The sequence below is a fragment of the Phascolarctos cinereus genome, unplaced genomic scaffold (assembly GCF_003287225.1).
Source record: "Phascolarctos cinereus isolate Bilbo 61053 unplaced genomic scaffold, phaCin_HiC Scaffold_3;HRSCAF=262, whole genome shotgun sequence".
Lineage (NCBI taxonomy): Eukaryota > Metazoa > Chordata > Mammalia > Diprotodontia > Phascolarctidae > Phascolarctos > Phascolarctos cinereus.
In genome coordinates this window covers 106,620,090-106,638,430 of record NW_027555736.1, presented here as the reverse complement: position 1 = coordinate 106,638,430, position 18,341 = coordinate 106,620,090, and the positions used below count along the sequence as shown (strand labels likewise).

At 41.1% G+C, this 18,341-nt stretch overlaps 1 protein-coding gene across 1 annotated transcript in view; it reads right to left on the bottom strand.

The window, feature by feature from the left end:
- Positions 1-18,341, bottom strand: part of SH3PXD2A (SH3 and PX domains 2A) — a 343,376-nt gene that overhangs the window by 207,545 nt on the left and 117,490 nt on the right. Inside the window, 1 exon segment of the mRNA XM_078151076.1 lies at positions 17,653-17,728. Coding sequence (XP_078007202.1) covers positions 17,653-17,728 — 76 coding nt within the window.

The following is an 18,341-nucleotide window of genomic DNA, read 5'->3' as shown; positions in this document are numbered from 1 at the left end:
GTCCTGGTCTGACTCAAGGCTAATACACTCAGGGCCTGATCAACAGAGCTTATCCAACATTCTTGCCATGTTACAACTTGGGATTAAACAAGTGAAGCAAATGCAATATTTCTTGAGGCTTCCATTGATCCTAAAAATTAAGTTACAGTTTTATTTCTGCAATATGAACATATTGCTGCAGAGAAGAGCACGGAATTTCCTTTTGCTCATAATCCCTGCCCTCCCTCCATCCTACCCCAAATCCCAAAATAATACTACCCTACTGAGTCAACGCAATGACATGTCTGGGTCAGAGAAATGATGTCTATGAAATTTAGTCATTTAAGAGATCTGAGTTTTTCCAGGCCAACTTCTGGCTCTCTGCTTTATAATTAGAGTGGTTATATTGCAAGCCAAATGACCAGGTACCTCTAATCATGGACAAGGAAAGGAAACTACAATACAACCCAGATATAACCAATTACATTTCTCTATTTAAAAAAACATAATTAAAACTATAACATAATTATTGATTAGCCTCTATTTCTACATATAAGGAACAAGAGCAAGGTTTTAAAAAAACACACACTTAGGAATAAGTTCTGTTTCACTGTTATTAATCACAAAATAATCTAATCTTACTTCTCCTATTCCACTTTTAGAACAAGTCCAAGGTTTTCTTACGAGGTACAAGCTTGATCCAATGAAATCCAATAAAAAAATTTTTTTTCTTTTTTCTTTTTTAAAATTTATTTATTTTTAGTTTTCAACATTTACTTCCACAAGATTTTGAGTTCCAGATTTTCACCCCATCGCACCCCTCCCCCCACCCTAAGATGGCATGCATTCCGAATATCCCTTCCCTTAATTTGCCCTCCCTTCTTTCTCTACCCCCCCTTTTCTCATCCCTTTCCCCTTCTGCTCTCCTGTAGAGCAGGATAGATTTCTATACCCCATTTTCTGTATTTCTTATTTCCCAGTTGCATGTGAAAACATTTTTTTAAAATACGTGTTTTTAAAACTTTGGGTTCCAAATTTTCTCCCTTCCTCCCTCCCCACCCACTCTCATCGAAAAAGCAGGTAAATCTATATAGGTTATACATGTGCAGTTATGAAAAACACTTCCATAGTAGTCATGTTGTGAAAAACTAACTCTATTTCCCTTAATCCTCTCCCGCTCCCCCATTTATTCTATTCTTTCTTTTGACCCTGTCCCTCCTCAGAAATGTTTGCTTCTGATTACTGCCTCTCCCAATCTGCCCTTCTCTCTATCACTTCCCTGCTCTCTTGTCCTCTTCTCCCCTTATTTTTTTGTAGGGTAAGACAGCTTTCCATGCCCAATAAGTGCGTATGCTACTCCCTCCTTAAGCCAAATCCCATGAGAATAAGATTCACTCATTCCCTCTCACCTTCTCCTGTTTCCCCTCCACTGTAAAAGCCTCTTCTTTTCTGTTTTTTGTGAGATAATTTATCCTGTTCTACCTCTCCCTTTCTCCTTCTCCCAGTATAATCCTCTCTCATCCCTTAATTTTATTCTCCAGATACGACCCCTTCATCTTCAACTCACCCTCTGCCCTCTAACTCTCTCTCTATAGATATAGATATAGATATAGATATAGATATAGATATAGATATAGATATAGATATAGATATAGATATAGATATAGATATAGATATAGATATAGATATAGATATAGATGTGTGTATATATATATACATACATACATACATATAATTTTTTCCCTCCAACTACCCTAATACTGACAAAGGTCTCATGAGTTATAAATATCATCTTTCCATGCAGGAATGTAAACAGTTCAACATTAATAAGTCTCTTATGATTTCTCTTTCCTGTTTACCTCTTCATGTTCCACTTGAGTCTTGTATTTGAAAGTCAAATTTTCTATTCAGTTCTGGTCTTTTCATCAAGAATGCTTGAAAGTCCTCTATTTCACTGAATGACCATTTTTTTCCCCAAAGGATTATAATCAGTTTTGCAGTTTCTTAAGCCAACTATGCCAGGCCACTATAACAGGCACTGATAATATTTTTTAAAAAATCAAAATAGCAGTCCCTGACCTTAAGGCACTTACATTCTATTGAAGGAATACAAAATTTGAAGAGATAAACATATAAATGATAATATGAGGAAGAGGAAATATTCATTAAGGGCTTCCATAAGATTCCTCATAGAAATCAAGAAACAAGCAGAGACCTGAAGGGAAGTAGGGATTCTGAGAGAGAGAGAAGAGAAGTGCACTGTTGGTAGGATAGTCTTGGCAAAGGTTCCCCCAGAGGCAAGAGGCAGAATGCCAAATCTGGCCAACAGTAAGCAGATGAACTTCAATTGAATGTGAAGTATGTGAAGGAAAATAATATGTAAAAAAGCCTGGAAAGGTAGGCTAGAGTCAAATTGTGAAGGGCATTACAAATGCCAAACAGAGAAACCTGTGTTTTATCTGAGAGCTAATCTTAGAACTACTGAAGTTTCTTGAGAAAAGGAATGATGGGGTCAGATTTCTGCTTTAAGAATATTATTCTGACAGCTATGCGGAGGATGCACAGGAAAGGAAAGACTCGAAGCCAGGAGCTCAGTTAGGATGCCAGTGCAACATTCCAAGAAATAGGTGATGAAAAGCTGAAACAAGACAGTGGGGTGGAGAGCAGGGGATGGATAGATAGAAGATACGGTGAAGACATAAGTGACAGAACTGAGCAAATGATTAGATGGGGGGTGAAGAGTCAAGGATGACTTTGAGCTCATAAGTCTGGGTAACTGCAAGGATGGTGGTAGCCTCAACAGGCCCTGCCTACTACCAACAAGACATAGTGTATGTGTGTATGTGTGTTGCCTTACTATAGTAACTACATTATTGATAGGACTTCATATTACTAACCAGTTCTGACTCGACTAGCTAACTAGACCCCTTCTTGAGAAAGAATGGCCTTGTTAACTCAAGAAAGTCTTTAAACTATCTTTTTCTACACCATCCATTCATTACTTGATTTTTTTTTTTGCTATTCCAGATCTAAAATTTTAAAAAGGGTACAATGAGCTATGCAACTCTACCTTCAGTCTGAACAAAACCCCATGACTGTCTTTTTTCCAGTTAGGAGAAAGTTCCTCTGCCAACAGAGTTACTGGTCATTTGTCCCTCTCAACTTTGTTTTCCTTCCTTATCTTTGACATGCAAACCTGTTTTGAAAGCAATTTTACACAGAACAGCTAAAAAGTAGCCTTTGACTAGTCTCAAAACTTTCACAGGCAAGAAATAGCTAATAGTCGGGTCCACAGGCTCCACATGGGGAAGAAGCCGGATACAATCACTTCTTCCACATTAGGCTGGTGATCAGACCACAGGTCATTCACTGCTTATCCACATTGCCTCTATGCCAGCTACCAAAATTAGGAGGGGCTGGGGAGAGGGCTGGAGGTCAGCTCTATGTATTTTTGTGTGAGTCTGTGTGTGTAACAAATGTTCATGGAGTGCCTGGGCTGCATCATCTCTTTACTTCTCTTGTTCCCACACATCTGTGTTTTTGTTAAAAGAGGCCCTGCCAGAATTCAGAATCACTATAGAAAGTAAAGTATGACTCAATTATAATAGAACTTGTTTCTGATTACCCAGATGTTGATATACTTTCTTGTACTTCAAGGACCTGTGATTTCACCCAAGTAAGCACTCTCTGCACTTTAAGAGATAGTCTCCCTGCAGTGCTGTGGCCTAAATAATCATCATCATCATCATCATCATCATCATCATCATCCACCACTTTGTGGCTAATCTCCAGGTGGTTAGAATCTCTGGGCGTGGCTAGGCTGGTCCTCATAGGACAGTTCATTGTCAGGTCTGTGCTCCACACCTCTAAGGCTTGGGAGGACGCACCAAAGTTTATGCTCCCCTGTCTTAGTTGTCAAGAACCTAAAAACACAACCTCACCCCAAGAAAAGCCTGATATTCAGTTTTAGGGCTGTAAAGAAGGTCATTGAATCATCATAGAATCATAGATTTAGAGCTATAAGAGACCTTATAGACCATCAGGTATAACCCCCTCATTTTACAGATGAGGAAACTGAGGTTGAGAGGGGAGAAGTGATTTGCCCAGGGTCCCACAACTACTAAGTGTCTGAGGCAGGATTTGCACTCGGGTCTTCCTGATACATAAGTCCAGCCCATCATTCACTGTGTCACCTAGCTGCTGTATTGGTCCAATCCCTGACAGCCTTACAAAAAGATTTCAACATATTAAAGTTCACGGTATGGAATTCTATGGATAAAAAGGAGTATGGCGTATTATTCGTAAGAGCACTGGATCTGAAGGGAGGAAATCTGGCTTCAACTCCAAGTTCAGAGACTTTGGGTAAATTGCCCCGTTATTTTGGTTTCAGTTCCCTCATTTATAAAATTAGGCAGTTAGGTCGCTGAGGTCCTTTCCAGATACTAAACTCTATGAACTTATAAAATTCTACAGCATGAACCTCAGGCAGGACAACATCCAAACTCCCCCTAGACTGAGGGAGGGGGCAGCCCATTCTTTTCCTTATTTCAGTGGATTTGAGACCTCAGTGACAAGGCTTACTTCCTCCCATGTTATGGCTCACAGCCTCTCCACTCCTCCTCCTGTGTAATCAAACACATTCTCCCAAGGGGATCCATCCAACGAGTTGGGGACCCTGTGCTAGGTGGGTACCAGCACAGGATGCAGGCTGTCCATCTGTTATCACTCTCATTGAGTGCACCTCCTCTTTCTGGTCATAACAAGGGGGAACAAACATTTATTAAGTAGACACTACATACCAGGCACTCTGCTAAGCACTTTATAAATATTATCTCATTTGAACCTCACAACAACTTGGGGAGGGAGGTGCTGTTGTTATTCCCCATTTTATATAAGGAAACAGAGGCAGAAAACAGTTAAGTGACTTGCTCAGGGTCACACAGCTATTATGTGTCTGAGGCTGGATTTGAACTCAGATCTTCCTGACTCAGGGCCACCTAGTTGCCTTAGATAACGTTCATTATACCACTTTTCACACATAGATCTTGTCCAATTTCCCAGATATAATCCATCCTCCTCCATTCCTCCTACTGAATCCAGTTCTGGGTCCAGTTCATTCTTTATCAGCAAGTCCGTCCAAAATTAAGGGTACTGATGCAGCTCAATGGGTTAGCCATTCAACTTCATGCCAAATTCTGGATAGCAGATATTCTTCATCCATTTGGCTTCATCCACTTGAGGATTATTACACTAAACTCTTTTGAGTAGTTGGAAATATTGTTTAGGTGGCTCTTTTGTTTCAGGATTTGATGTATTTAAGATTGTATAACATCTATAAACAGCAGCACTGGAGGACCTCACTATCTATAGGTAGCCAGCCATGTGGAACAGGAAATAGAGCACTGGCTTTGGAGTCAAGAAAACCTCGGTTCAATCCTGTCTCAAACACTTCCTAGCTTTGGGACCACAAGTTAAGACATTTAACGGCTCAGTGCCTCAGTTTACTCCTCTATAAAATAGGGAGAATAATAGCACCTAATTACAGGGTTGTTGTCAGGATCAAATGAGTTATGTGTAAAGCTCTTTGCAAACCTTAAAGTGCTATATAAATGCTGGCTATGTTTTTAGTATTTATTTATTTATTTTTATTAGGAATTACTCTTCCACTTGGATTCTGTACTGAACAGCTGCCCAACTCCCTGATTTATTTTTTGCTTCATGTTAATAATTAGAGGATCGCTGAATAAAACTATATGTGTAGTTCATCCACCAAGGAACTTTATATGGTTGGAACAAAACCTTTAAGGTTACATATTGCTTTACTGAATCAGGTGGTGGTATATTTTTTTAGTGGGCAACAAACAATAAATACAGTGACATATTTAATTCTCTAGACCTTTTAGTCAATTGTGTGACTATGAAGGTGTGGTCTGTTGTGGAACGAAATTTGCAAATGCCCATTCCCTTCTCATATTTTCATCACTGATACATCTGTAGATCATTCTTATAAAGATTTCTGTAGAAATGACAAAATTGGCACATGGGGTGGTAGTTGCTGATGTTCTCTCTCAATCACCCCCTTTTTTTGGTAATGACATTATTCATTATTTTTGTTTCCAAATCTTAAGTACCTTTCCCTCTTCCAGATATATTAAGAACTCTTCAACTTTTTCCCAATTTACAAAAAAAGAGATTATCATTTCCCTTAGTGACTCTGCCTGAAGTCTTCCAACTTTAGAAATTCTTCCCAAGATCTTCCCAACTTCCTTCTTGGTCCTTTGTGTGCTGGTCTGCGTTTTCTCTTATTCAAATCCTGAGGCTGCTCTGTGCCTCTCTAGCCCTCCCTTTTCTCCACAAGATCCAGAGACATGTGAGATGTTTTAATCCTCTATCCAACTCTGTCCTAAGCAGAGAGACCTCCTTCATCTTCTGAATACACCATTCAAACTAACAGACATCACTTTTAAGCTGAGAGATGCTCTGGGCTGCTGTTGACATTTGGCATCCTTCTGCATTTTCAAGGGAAACTAAATCCCTCACTATTCCTGGGGCAGTGAAGGTGGGAAAGAGCTTGAAATGGGTTGTTTTCTGAACACAAGATTAATCTGTTATTGCCAAAAGCTAGCCATGCCCTCCATGAATGATGCTTCAGTTCAGGTTGGTTTGCAGGGCCTCAGATTAACCTACAGTGCCAACTCAGACCCTGCTTCCAGGAAGAGAAGAGTTAAGAGGCCACATCTGCTCCCTGACACCTTGGTCCATCACCCTGAGATGGTGGCCATGAACCAGACCAAAGGCATTTAGAAAGAGAGACGAGAAATCTGGGAGAATTTGTTTTTTTCTATATACTAGGAGGCAGTACAGGACGTGAAAGAGAGGGAGGTTGGGATCTGGAACAGTGTTCCTCATTCATTAGCTCTCAATCTCTTCTTCTTGCTCCTTCATACATATATCAGGCCCTTGGGTTAATAAAGCCACAGAATTTCTTCCACATGCACCAAGAGCTTGAAAGACCTGAAGAAGAGGCTGGCCATCAATCACAGCTTCATCCCTGGTATGGAGGCTGAAGGAGAGCTGACTTTGCCTGCCTCTTTTAGAGCCAGAGCAGGCAGTGAAATTGTGAAATACAGACATCTTCCCCACCTTGTGCCTCATGTCCTCTCCCTTTCCCCATTTAGGCATCCAAGGTTCTTTAGCCCTCTCCAAACCTGTTCTTAGGACAAGCATCTACCCTTAGTTGCTGACAACTAAATGTGAAAGTTCATCTTATACCTCCCTGTGAAATGAGAGATTTTAAATGGGTAATTGAAAGGATTTGGGGCTTCAGTAAGCAAGTGGGAGAGGCATTTTTTAAAAAATTTTTATTTAAAAATTTTTTTTTCCATATGCTTTTGAGTTGAAAATTTTTCTCCCTTTTTCTCCCCCACCCCCCCCAAGACGGCACACAATCTGACATAGGCTTTACATTTACATACCCATTAAACATATTTTCATATTAGTGAAGTTGTAAGTAAAAATTAAATCCAATAGGAGGAACCACTAAAAAGAGGAAACAAAACTCAACAGAAGGTAAAAGTAAGTGATAGCGATTCGACTTCCATAGTTCTTTCTTTGGATGTGGACAGCATTTTCCTTCCCGACGCCTCTGGAGATGTCTTAGATCCTCGTAATGCTGAGAAGGGTTCAGTTTAACATTCTTAGTCATTGTATAACGTGGCTGCTATTGTGTACAAAGTCCTCTTGGTTCTGCTCACTTCACTCAGCATCAGACCATATAAGTCTTCCCAGGTTTTTCTGAAGTCAGCCTGTTCATCATTTCTTGTACCACAATAGTATTCCATTACATTCATATACCACAACTTGCTCAGCCATTCCCCAATTGATGGGCATCTCTCAATTTCCAATTCTTTGCCACCACAAAAAGAGCTGCTATGTATATTTTTGTACATGTGGGTCCTTTTCCCATTTGTTTGATCTCTTTGGGATATAGCCCTAGAAGTGCTATTGCTGGATCAAAGGGTATGCACATTTTTGTATCCCTTTGGGCATAGTTCCAAATTGTTCTCCAAAATGGTTGGATCATTTCACAACTCCACCAACAATGTATTAGTGTTCCAATTTTCCCACATCCTCTCCAACATTTATCATTTTCCTGTTTTGTCATGTTGGCCAATCTGATAGGTGTGATGTGGTACCTCAGAGTTGTTTTGATTTGCATTTCTCTAATCAATAATATTTAGAGCATTTTTTCATATGACTATAGATGGCTTTAATTTCTTCATCTGAGAACTGTCTGTTCATATCCTTTGACCATTTATCAATTGGGAATGGCTTGTGTTCTTATAAATTTGTCTTAATTCTCTATATATTTTAGAAATGAGGCCTTTATCAGAAAGACTGGTTGTAAAAATTCTTTCCCAATTTTCTACCTTCCTTCTAATCTTAGTTGCATTGGCTTTGTTTGTGCAAAAACTTTTCAATTTAATGTAATATTACTTCATTGTCTATGGTGCCTTTTAGCAGGATGTAGTTTCCTTCCTTATCTCTTTTGATTAGATCTATTTTTGCTTTTGCTTTATCAGAGATCAGGATTGCTACCCCTGCTTTTTTTACTTCAGCTGATGCATAATATATTCTGCTCCAGCCTTTTACCTTTACCCTGTATGTGTCACTCTTTTTCAAATGTGTTTCCTGTAAACAACATATTGTAGGATTATGGTTTTTAATCCATTCTGCAATCCTTTTCTGTTTTATGGGAGAGTTCATCCCATTCACATTCACAGTTATGATTACTATCTGTGTCTTTTTCTCCATCCTTTCCCCCATTTATGCTTTTCTTTCTTCTTTTTCCTTTCTCCCCTTCACTAGTGTTTTGCTTTTGACCACTGCCTCCTTCAGTCCCTTCCCCTTTTATTATCCCTTTCCCTTTTCTTCCCCTTCAGTCTTACTACTTCTTCCCTCCCTTCTTCCCTCCCCTCCCTTTTCATTCACCCCTACCTTTTCTTTCCTCTTTTCCCTCCTACTGCCTATAGGGCAAGTTAGATTTCTATACCTAACTGATTATATTATGCCCTTCTTGAGCCTAATCTGATGAGAGTAAGGTTCAAACAATGCTCCCCCCCTTCTTTCCCTCTGCTGTAATAGGATTTTGTGTCTTTTCCTGTAATGTAATTTACCCTTGTCTGCCTCCTCCTTTCTCAGTACCTTTTCTAAGATTAGATTGATCCACTTATTTGGATCCATTTAACCCACTTGATTAGATTTTTTTTATCATTACATCAAAGTCAACTAATATCCACCCTCTTTATGTATACTCCTTTAACAAGGTGTAATAACAATACAGTTCTCAAGGGTTGCAAGTCTCATATTCCCTTGTAGGGGTTTAAACATCCCCCCCCTTATTAACAACATATTGTATCCTTCTGTCCCATTTACCTTTTTAAGTCCTTCTTGAGTCCTGTACTTGAAGATCAAATTTTTTGTTGAGCTCTGGTCTTTTTATCAGGAAAGTTTGGAAGTCTCCTATTTCGTTGAATATCCACCTCCTCCCTTGAAAAATGATGCTCATTTTTGCTGGGTAATTGATCCTTGGCTGCATTCCAAGCTCCTTTGCCTTACGGAATATCATGTTCCATGCCCTGCGGTCTTTTAATGTAGAAGCTGCAAGGTCCTGTGTAATCCTGACTGTGGTTCCATGATATTTAAATTCTTTCTTTCTGGCTGCTTGCAGCACCTTCTCTTTCATCTGGTAATTTTGGAATTTTGCTATTATATTTCTTGGTGTTGTCAATTTGGGATCTCTTTCAGGTGGTGATCGGTGGATTCTTTCTATGGTTATTTTCCCTTCTGGTTCTAGGACTTCTGGGCAGTTTTCCTTTATGATTTCCTGAAAGATACTGTCCAGGCTCTTTTTTTCATCATGATTTTCAGGTAGTCCAATAATTTTTAAATTGTCTCTCCTGAGTCGATTTTCCAGGTCGGTTGTTTTACTGATGAGGTATTTTACATTTTCATCGATTTTTTCATTTTTTTGTTTCTGTTTGACTGAGTCTTGCTCTCTCATAGAGACATTAGTTTCCATTTGTCCAATTCTAGTTTTTAACAGATTGTTTTCTTCTGTTAGTTTTTGTACTTCCTTCTTCAACTGGCCAATTGTGTTTTTTAGGGACTTGTTTCCTTCAGCATACTCTTCTGTTAGTTTTGTCTTCCTTCTTCAATTGGCCAATTGTGTTTTTTAGGGACTTGTTTTCTTCAGTGTATTTTTTTTCCAACTGGCCAATTGTATTTTTGAAGGACTCTTTTACCTCTCTCATTTGACTATTAAAATCCTTCTTGAGCTCTTCTAAGAAGGCTTTTTGGGCTTCAGACCAGTTCATATTCCCTTTTGTTGTTGCAGATGTGGGTTTGTTGACAATGTTGTCCTCTTCAGAATTTCTGTCTTGATCTTCACTCTTCTCATAATATGAATCTATGGTACGTTTCTTTTTACTCATGGTGTTTCTTTATTCCCTGGCCTTTAAAGAGATTGAGCTCTCCTGCTGGGGCACAGAGGGTACTGACCCAAGCTTCTTGTGTTGGGAGCCTAGGTCTTGGTCACTGGCTTTGTTCTAGGGCCTCTTATGCTGGGAATTGGAGGCTGTAGGTTTCTGGCAGCTTACCTGGTGTTGGGCTGGAATCAGCAAGGCTGGAACTTTCAGGCAATTCTAGGTTGCCTGCTTTTCCTTTCCTTTAGCTTTCTTCAGCTCCTTTTAGATGGCTGCTGCAGGATGTTTATCTGCCTGGGGCCCCTGCAGTGTTGTCTCCCTCGTTTCTGCTAATGCACCGGAGATTCCTTTGCGGTGGATTGCCAGACTCCTGGTGGTTTTCTGAGCTGGTTTCCACCGGTTCCCCCACCCTCACTGAGGCACTTGGAGGTCTAGGTGTTGGTGTTTGCCTGCTCTACCACCTGGGCTTCAGGATCTCTTCACAGCAAGGTTGGGGCTTTAGGAAGCCTTTAGGTTGTTTTCTTCACCTCCTTTCAGATGAATGCCGAAGGGTACTTATCCGCCTGGGGCCCCTTGTTTTTGCTGAGGCACTGGGAGACCTGTTTGCTGGGCTACTGCACTGCTGCTCCTTGTCTTTCTTCTAGTTCAGGTGTTCCAGGGTTGGTTTTTTTTTCTGGGGTGATATTTTCTGGGTTTTCAGAGGTTGATAGGGGAGAGTGAGAGCGACTACCTTTTCACTCCGCCATCTTGGCTCCCAGAAGTGGAAGACTCTGGGAGAGGCATTTTTGAGGGAGGTCAAAATACTCCCCATAATCACTTAGCACACTGGCATACTCTGCCTATTCCTAAGGCCAGCCTCCTTCTATCTCAAAAACTCACTAACAGTTGGAAGGGACCCTTACAATCCAATCTCCTCATTTCACAAGAAAAAAACCTGATCCATTGAAGAGATCTGACCTGCCCAAGATCACACAGCCAGTTATAGAGACAAAAAAAAAGTACTAGAACCCAGATCTCCTCATTCCAGGTTTTAGTCTGGCAATAAAATTATTTAGACTGACCTAAATAAGATAAAATAAAATACTATTTGTTATGCATGGTGGGTTTCTCTAATTCCTACCTAGCTTAGCCCATACTTAATTATAGGAGTTTGAATGACTCAAAAGGTCAGCCTCTAGTATTTTTACCCAACAAGATATGATCATATAATGCAACTTTTTCTAAGGAAAATAAGGATTTAAAAAGAATAGGAGCGGGGGCATAGCATGAGTATGCATTAGATAGATTAAACATTACCTTTAAAAATGAAAAAAGTCCTCTGATGCAAGCAATCTGTTCCACATGACTTTCAGCTTAGCTAAGCCTCATTATTTCCAAAGAGGCCTGACAGCTCTGAAGTTAAAAGTTTAGGAAGTGGGTGGATATGACATTGTTCAAAATTAACAAAAAAAAAAAGGTAAACATTTATGTAGTCAGGTCCAGCCCTAACCATCCCCCTCCTGGACTGCTCCTTTTTCCACCTCATCAGGCCTTTGGTAATTAATTGTTCAGGAAATGAGCTCCCTACTGGTTAGCAACTTAACTTATCGTATTTCAAGGCTTACAATGTCTCCCCCGAGCCTCTTCTCTTATGGCTTATATCCAGGGCTGGGTCCCAATCAGACCTGATTCTGGCATGGATCCTATAAATGAAGGAGGCTTAAGCTCAGAGGACTGACAGGCTCATATGTAGTCACAGCAGACCTAGCAAGAAGTACACTTGCATATGGACAAGGCAACCCTAAAGGTCCCTGGACATGCAGGAGAAAATCCACCCTGCCTGTAGTAGGGTCTTCCTCTGTTGGGGAAAAGGTCAATCCCGAGGCCAAGCAACAACACATACATTTGATCAGCTGATCCTTTAACCAAGTAAGGCTTCTTCTTCTAAGCCCTGCCCATTTGCTTCCCTACCAATGCCTGGTTAGCAGCTCTGCAGTGGGGAACCCCTTCTCCTCCACCCCTACACAGCCCACATCAGCAGACATATCAAGCAGGCTCTGAGGCACTTTTTAGAATGCCAGCCAATGTTCTCCTGACTGACATCATCAGAGAAACAAAGTGGGAAGTCATCGCCCACTGCTGTTGGCAGACTCTGGGTACCACCTACCCCAGATTACAGACTAGGAGAATTATTCTGGGGGAAGAGGAAAAAAAGACCATAATTATAGTGATAGAAACCCCAACTTATATACCAAGGGGCCAGGGGAGAGGGGTGGCTTGACCAGCACAAACTGCTCCTCTGGCCTATAATCTTGCTCATTTCTTCTTAAATACAAGAATCACCAGCTGACTGGGCTTTCCCTCCCCCCTCCTCTGTCATTCCAAGGAAGCAGGAGGAGAGGGAGGAACTTCAGCTCCACCACTGTTCGGCTTTTACAAATCAGCCAGTCACTGATTCCAGTGTCCCAGGGAGCTTGGTCTTCCTGTGAAAGCTCACCTGTTGCCTGGAAAACCCAGAGATAATGAGAAATGGCAGCACAAAGCTACCACCCTGCCTGGCACTAGGCTCTGGATAAGAGCTATTTAAAGAAATCCCTTTAACTGGCCTTGGCTCAGGAGAGAACAAACGCCGGATCTGGTCCCAAGCAGGGTCAGGAGAGGAAGGCAATGGAAAGTGTGTTTACATTTCAGAGGTCACCCTCCTTGCACAGTTTCACTCATTATTTGAGAGCATGTCAAACTGAAAAGACGCTGGTGAACACCTTCGGCTCTTTCTCAAAGGACACTTCTTTCCACCCACAGCCAACTTCACAGGGCTTTGTGTCTGACCAGGATTAAAAGTTATTTTTTCCCCTTAAAATATATTGGGGGGGGTTTCCACTCCCCTTCAGCCAAAACACATTTATAACTCTATTTTTCCTTATCAGTCATATTAGTTTTGCCATCCTTTTGAGAGCAGTCGATAGAGAAGCATCACAGGGTAGTGGATAGACTGCCATATCTAATGACTGGCTATTGCTACTCAGAGCAAATCATTCAAACTCTCAGTGTCCCCAGGTAATTCTCTAAAACAAGTTACAGAAAAGTAATTAATTGTAACTAGGATCAATAAGAAAATGATACAGAATCAATCTTCATCTTTTCACAGAGCTTTTGCCAATCTGCATTCATAGAGGGAGTTTTCCCACCAGAAGTTCCCTATACTGTGTCCTGTCCAAAATAAATAAATCAATAAACACATGAAGCCTGGTCTCCACATCGGCTCACAAGCAGATGAGAATTGGCGATGAACAGCTAGGAGACCTCCCAAGGGCTTTGGGGAAGATAACTTGGTAATTATTTGAACTCTGAAGTTCAGGTACTCTGTCTGCTCCCAGACAGAGTCATTTGTTTTTTACATCGGTGGCTCCATAGTCAGCTACACTCTGGAAGGACCATTTCCTCCTAGAGAGCCTCATCTTGCCTTCAAACACAGAGGAGACAGGAAATACACTTTGGTCCTATTGCATGGAACAGGAGATGAATTTTCCACAATAGTCTTTGGAAACAAGGCAGAAAATTCCAAGTAAACAAAGAGAATGACAGCCACATTTCATTGGCTACTCGGCACCCCCACACTCTCCTCAGTGCCTGCCTCAGACAGCGCAGAGGTTTCTGAAGCTCTCTCCAGGAACAAAGGCAATCCAAAAGACACAGGTTCTATTCCTTCTATAGGTGACCCTGGGATTGCAAAATTACAAAGCTCCTAACACACATGCCCTGGCATTTGTTAAGCACCTACTATGTGCCAAGCCACGGACTAGGCACTGGGGATAAACAATCAGTCAATAAGAGTTTATTGTTATCCATACGCCAGGATATGAAGAATGAAAAAATCCCTGTTCTCGAGGAATTTACATTCTAATGGGAGAAACAAGTATATGTGAAAGTCTATACAGAATAAATATAAATAAATATAAGTAAACCCAGGAAAGAAACATCCAAATAACAGATAAATTAGGGAGATGATTTGCTTTAGATATTAGTTACCAAAGCTTTCCTTTAAATAGTGAGCTGCTGTAGTACATTTAAAACATGGTATAATTTTTCCCATCCCTGCAAAAAAAAATACAAAAGGATTCACATGCAAATATACATATATGCATATACAAATCTATTTCATTTAGTGTTTGAAAAGTTCAGAACTTTAAAAAAAGGAAAAAGAAATAAAAATCATAGCCTTCCCTTTTCTCCTCCTCCCCACCCTACTCCACCCAATAAAGACCTCTCCCATTTTCCAGGTTATCAGGCAGAATGATGTATTCTGGATTTTAAAAAAAACCCAATAAACAACAAATAAAAACTTCTGTATGAAAAGTCAAATGCTTTATCTTTCCCCAAAACCATCCCCCTCTTCCTAATTTCCCTGTTACTACAAATGTACTAACATTCTCCCAGTTACTTGGGCTTATAATCTAGGTGTCACCAGCAACTGCTTTCTCTTGGTCCTCTTGTCCAATCTGTTGCCAAAGCCTTTCATTTACTTTCACAGCCTTTCTCATATATGGTCCCTTCCCTTCTCTGACCCCATCACCTCATGCCTGAACTATTACAATAGCCTGCTGGTTAGTATCCCTGCCTGAAGTCTCTCCTGCTCTAGTCCATCCTGACTCAGCTGTCAGAGGGATTCTTCTAAAGCACAAGTTTGATTTTGTCACTCACTTCCCCCCTTCTCCTCATTCAGTAAACTCCAGTGGCTTGTTGCTACGATCTCCAGGATCAAATATAAAGTCCTCTGTTTGACTTTTAAAACTCTCGATAACCTGGCCCCTTCCTATCTTTCCAATTTTTGTGCTCCATACACCCTTCCTCCTCCACCAGAGGAGAGAGTGTAGCTGATGACTTTGCACAGCTGTCTCACTTAAATCCAATCCAGGAGCAAGTCAAGAAATCACTCTCCTGACTGCACTGGTCCTCTTCCAGGAACAACAATGAAAACAACAACAGCAATTCTGCAGTCCAGTGACACTGGCTTCCTTGCTGTTTTTCACACGAGACACTCTATCTTCCATCTCTGGGCATTTTTGCTGGCTGTCCACCACGCCTAGAATTCTCTCCTCCTTCACCTCTGCCTCCTAACTTCCCTTCAAATCTTAGCTAAACTTCTACCTTCTGCAAGAAGTCTTTCCCAGTCATCCTCAGCACTAGTGCCTTCCCTCTGTGGATTATTTCCAATTTATCCTGAATATAACTTGTCTGTACATAGCTGTTTCCATGTTGCTTCCTCCATTTGACTGTTGGCACTTTGAGAGCAGGGACTGTCTTTTATCTTTCTTTGTCTTTTCAGTGGTTGGGCAAGTCAATAATACTGACCTATGTCAGGAGTCTAAAGATGAAAAATATGAGGGAAGGAGAAAGGGAAGAAGAAAAGAATACCGAGCACTTAGAGCAAGTAACGTGTATGAGGATCTTCCTGAAGAGGAAGGAGCTGGACTTTCTAAGGAGGAAGAATAACGTGGCCCCCTCGGAGCTGTTAGGTAGGCAAGGATCAAAGAAAGAAGAGGAAGGTAATAGTAGGTGGTAATTCCCTGACAAGAGGTACTGAGTCAGCTATGATAAGAGCTATGCCAACCTGACAGATGATAAGATATATGCCAATCTGATAAGAGGTTCAGAGAGGCTGGCTCTCTTGTTGGGGCATATATCCAAGCCTCCTAAGACTTGGCGTGCCAGATGACTACCACCCACCTCCACTGATTCACAAGGGCACAAATTATATGTTAGAAAGAGTCTGGAAAGTACTGCTTAAGATGACAAAGTTCTGGGCAATAAAATTAAGACCTTAAGGACACTTAAGGGAAAAGTATGGCTAAACATCTGTTTGTCTGAAAAAGATCTGAAGGGCTTAATGCTACCAAAAAAGCTAATGCAATCTTAGGTTGCATTAAAGAGGCATAGGGAACTAGGGAGGTAACAGTCCCACTGTAACCTATCCTGGTCAGACCACCTCTGTAGTACTGTGTTTGGCTGTAGATGCCACATTTTAGATAAGATATTGATAAATCCAGTGCATTTTACTTCTGATAAACACTTAATAAATGTTTGTTAAATTGAATAATCTGGAAAATGTCCAGAGAAAGACAACCAAGATGGTTGTCTTGAGATGATAACACATGAGCATCGGGCTAAAGGAATTGGTTATGTTTAGCTTGGAGAAGAGAATACTTAATGAAGTCATGATAGCCATCTTCAAACATTTAAAGGGTTGTCTTATGGAAAGAGGCAATAGACTTGCTCTTCTTGGCCCAAGTGGGAAGAAGGAATGGTGACTAGAAATTACAAAATGGAGTGTGTTTAAACTTGATTTAAGGAAAAAGTTCCTAACGAGTAGAGCGATCTAAAAGTGGAACGGGCTGCCTTAGAAGATAATGGTTTCCATTGACTTGAGGACTTCAAGCAAAGGCTTGATAACCACATGCCGGGTATGTAGAAGGAGGGAGATTCTTATTCAGTCACAGCTTGAGGGATGCCAAAGATCATGGATTTGGCCTTTAGTCCTCTGTGTGTGTGTGTGTGTTGTGTGTGTCACAACTTTGCTATTTGTGACCTTTATAACCTTAGAAAAGTTACCTTGTTGCCCAATGCCTCAGTTTCCTCATCCACAAAATAATGAGCAAGTATTCTTAACCCGAGATGCATGAACTTGGCTTTTTCTTTTTTCTATGTTGATAACTGAATTCCTTATAATTGGTTTTCTTTGTAATTTTATGTATTTTATTTTATGCATTTTAAAAAACATTTTCCTGCTGGGCATAGTGGTGTATGCCTATAGTGCTAGTATGTAGGTTAAGGTTGATGGGTTGTTTGAGTTCAGAAAGTCGGATCTGTTGTGGGGCTAAAGCCAATGTTGTCTGCATTAAGTCCTGCACCAATATGGTGAGCCCTGGAAGAGTAGAAAGCCACCAGCCTGTGTGAGATGGGGTAAATTGCCCTAGGCTAGAAAAACAGAGCAAGTAAAATTTTGCCATCTCTCCTCATAAATGGAGAAACAAAAGTCCACAGAGAATTCTTCTGACCAAAGTCCCCTAAATACCTCATAGTAATTTTCAGGCAAAGTTAGGGTTGAAACATGGTAGCCCCCAAACAGCATCCAGGTGTCTGAAAGATGACAACAGGGACTGTTACTAGAAGTGCTTTTTGTTTCCAAGCACCCAGGAAAGTCCAGTGTTACCTGGGAGGAAGGGGATGATTCTTTGCTTGGGATCCTTCTGGCCACCTTCGATGGGGAACTTATCCAGAAGTTGCATCTATAAAGCAAAAGACAAGAGGACAGAGTCTTAGGAGAAGGAACTTGGATGAGTTCTTACCTTTTACTTCCTCCCCACTAATCCCAAACAGCCCTTATTAAGCCCTCTGGGCTGCAAAAGGATGAGTTATTTCTCAAATCCCTCATTTCACAGTGAATTAGCAAACCAAACACTGCGGCTGAGAGGGCAGGAGGTTGGCTTGCATGTGTGAATGGGGGGGAGGGGTGCCTGTATACATATTGGGGGAAGGGGGAGTTCTCAAAGGGGATGCTGCAAGCTTCTCAGGAGAAGCCCCTCCATTGCTAGGGCTGGGATCAGGCAGGCCTTATGATGCCACCCTCTTTCAGGAGTTGCAAAATCGAATGGCTAACTTGAAGGTGCACTGGGAATACAAACGGAGCCTCTTTGGCCTTGTTGTCTTTTTTTAAGCTGCACTGGGGCAAGACATGCTGTGTCTCCTGCAGTCTGGGAAGAGAGGAACATCCCACCTGACACTTCAGACAGACCACCCACCTAACAGAACCATTCTGCGGAAACAGGCCCAGATGTTAGTTTAATCAGAAAGCCAAATCCAATTCATTGCCATTGCTTCAGCGAGCCCTACCTCTTCCCC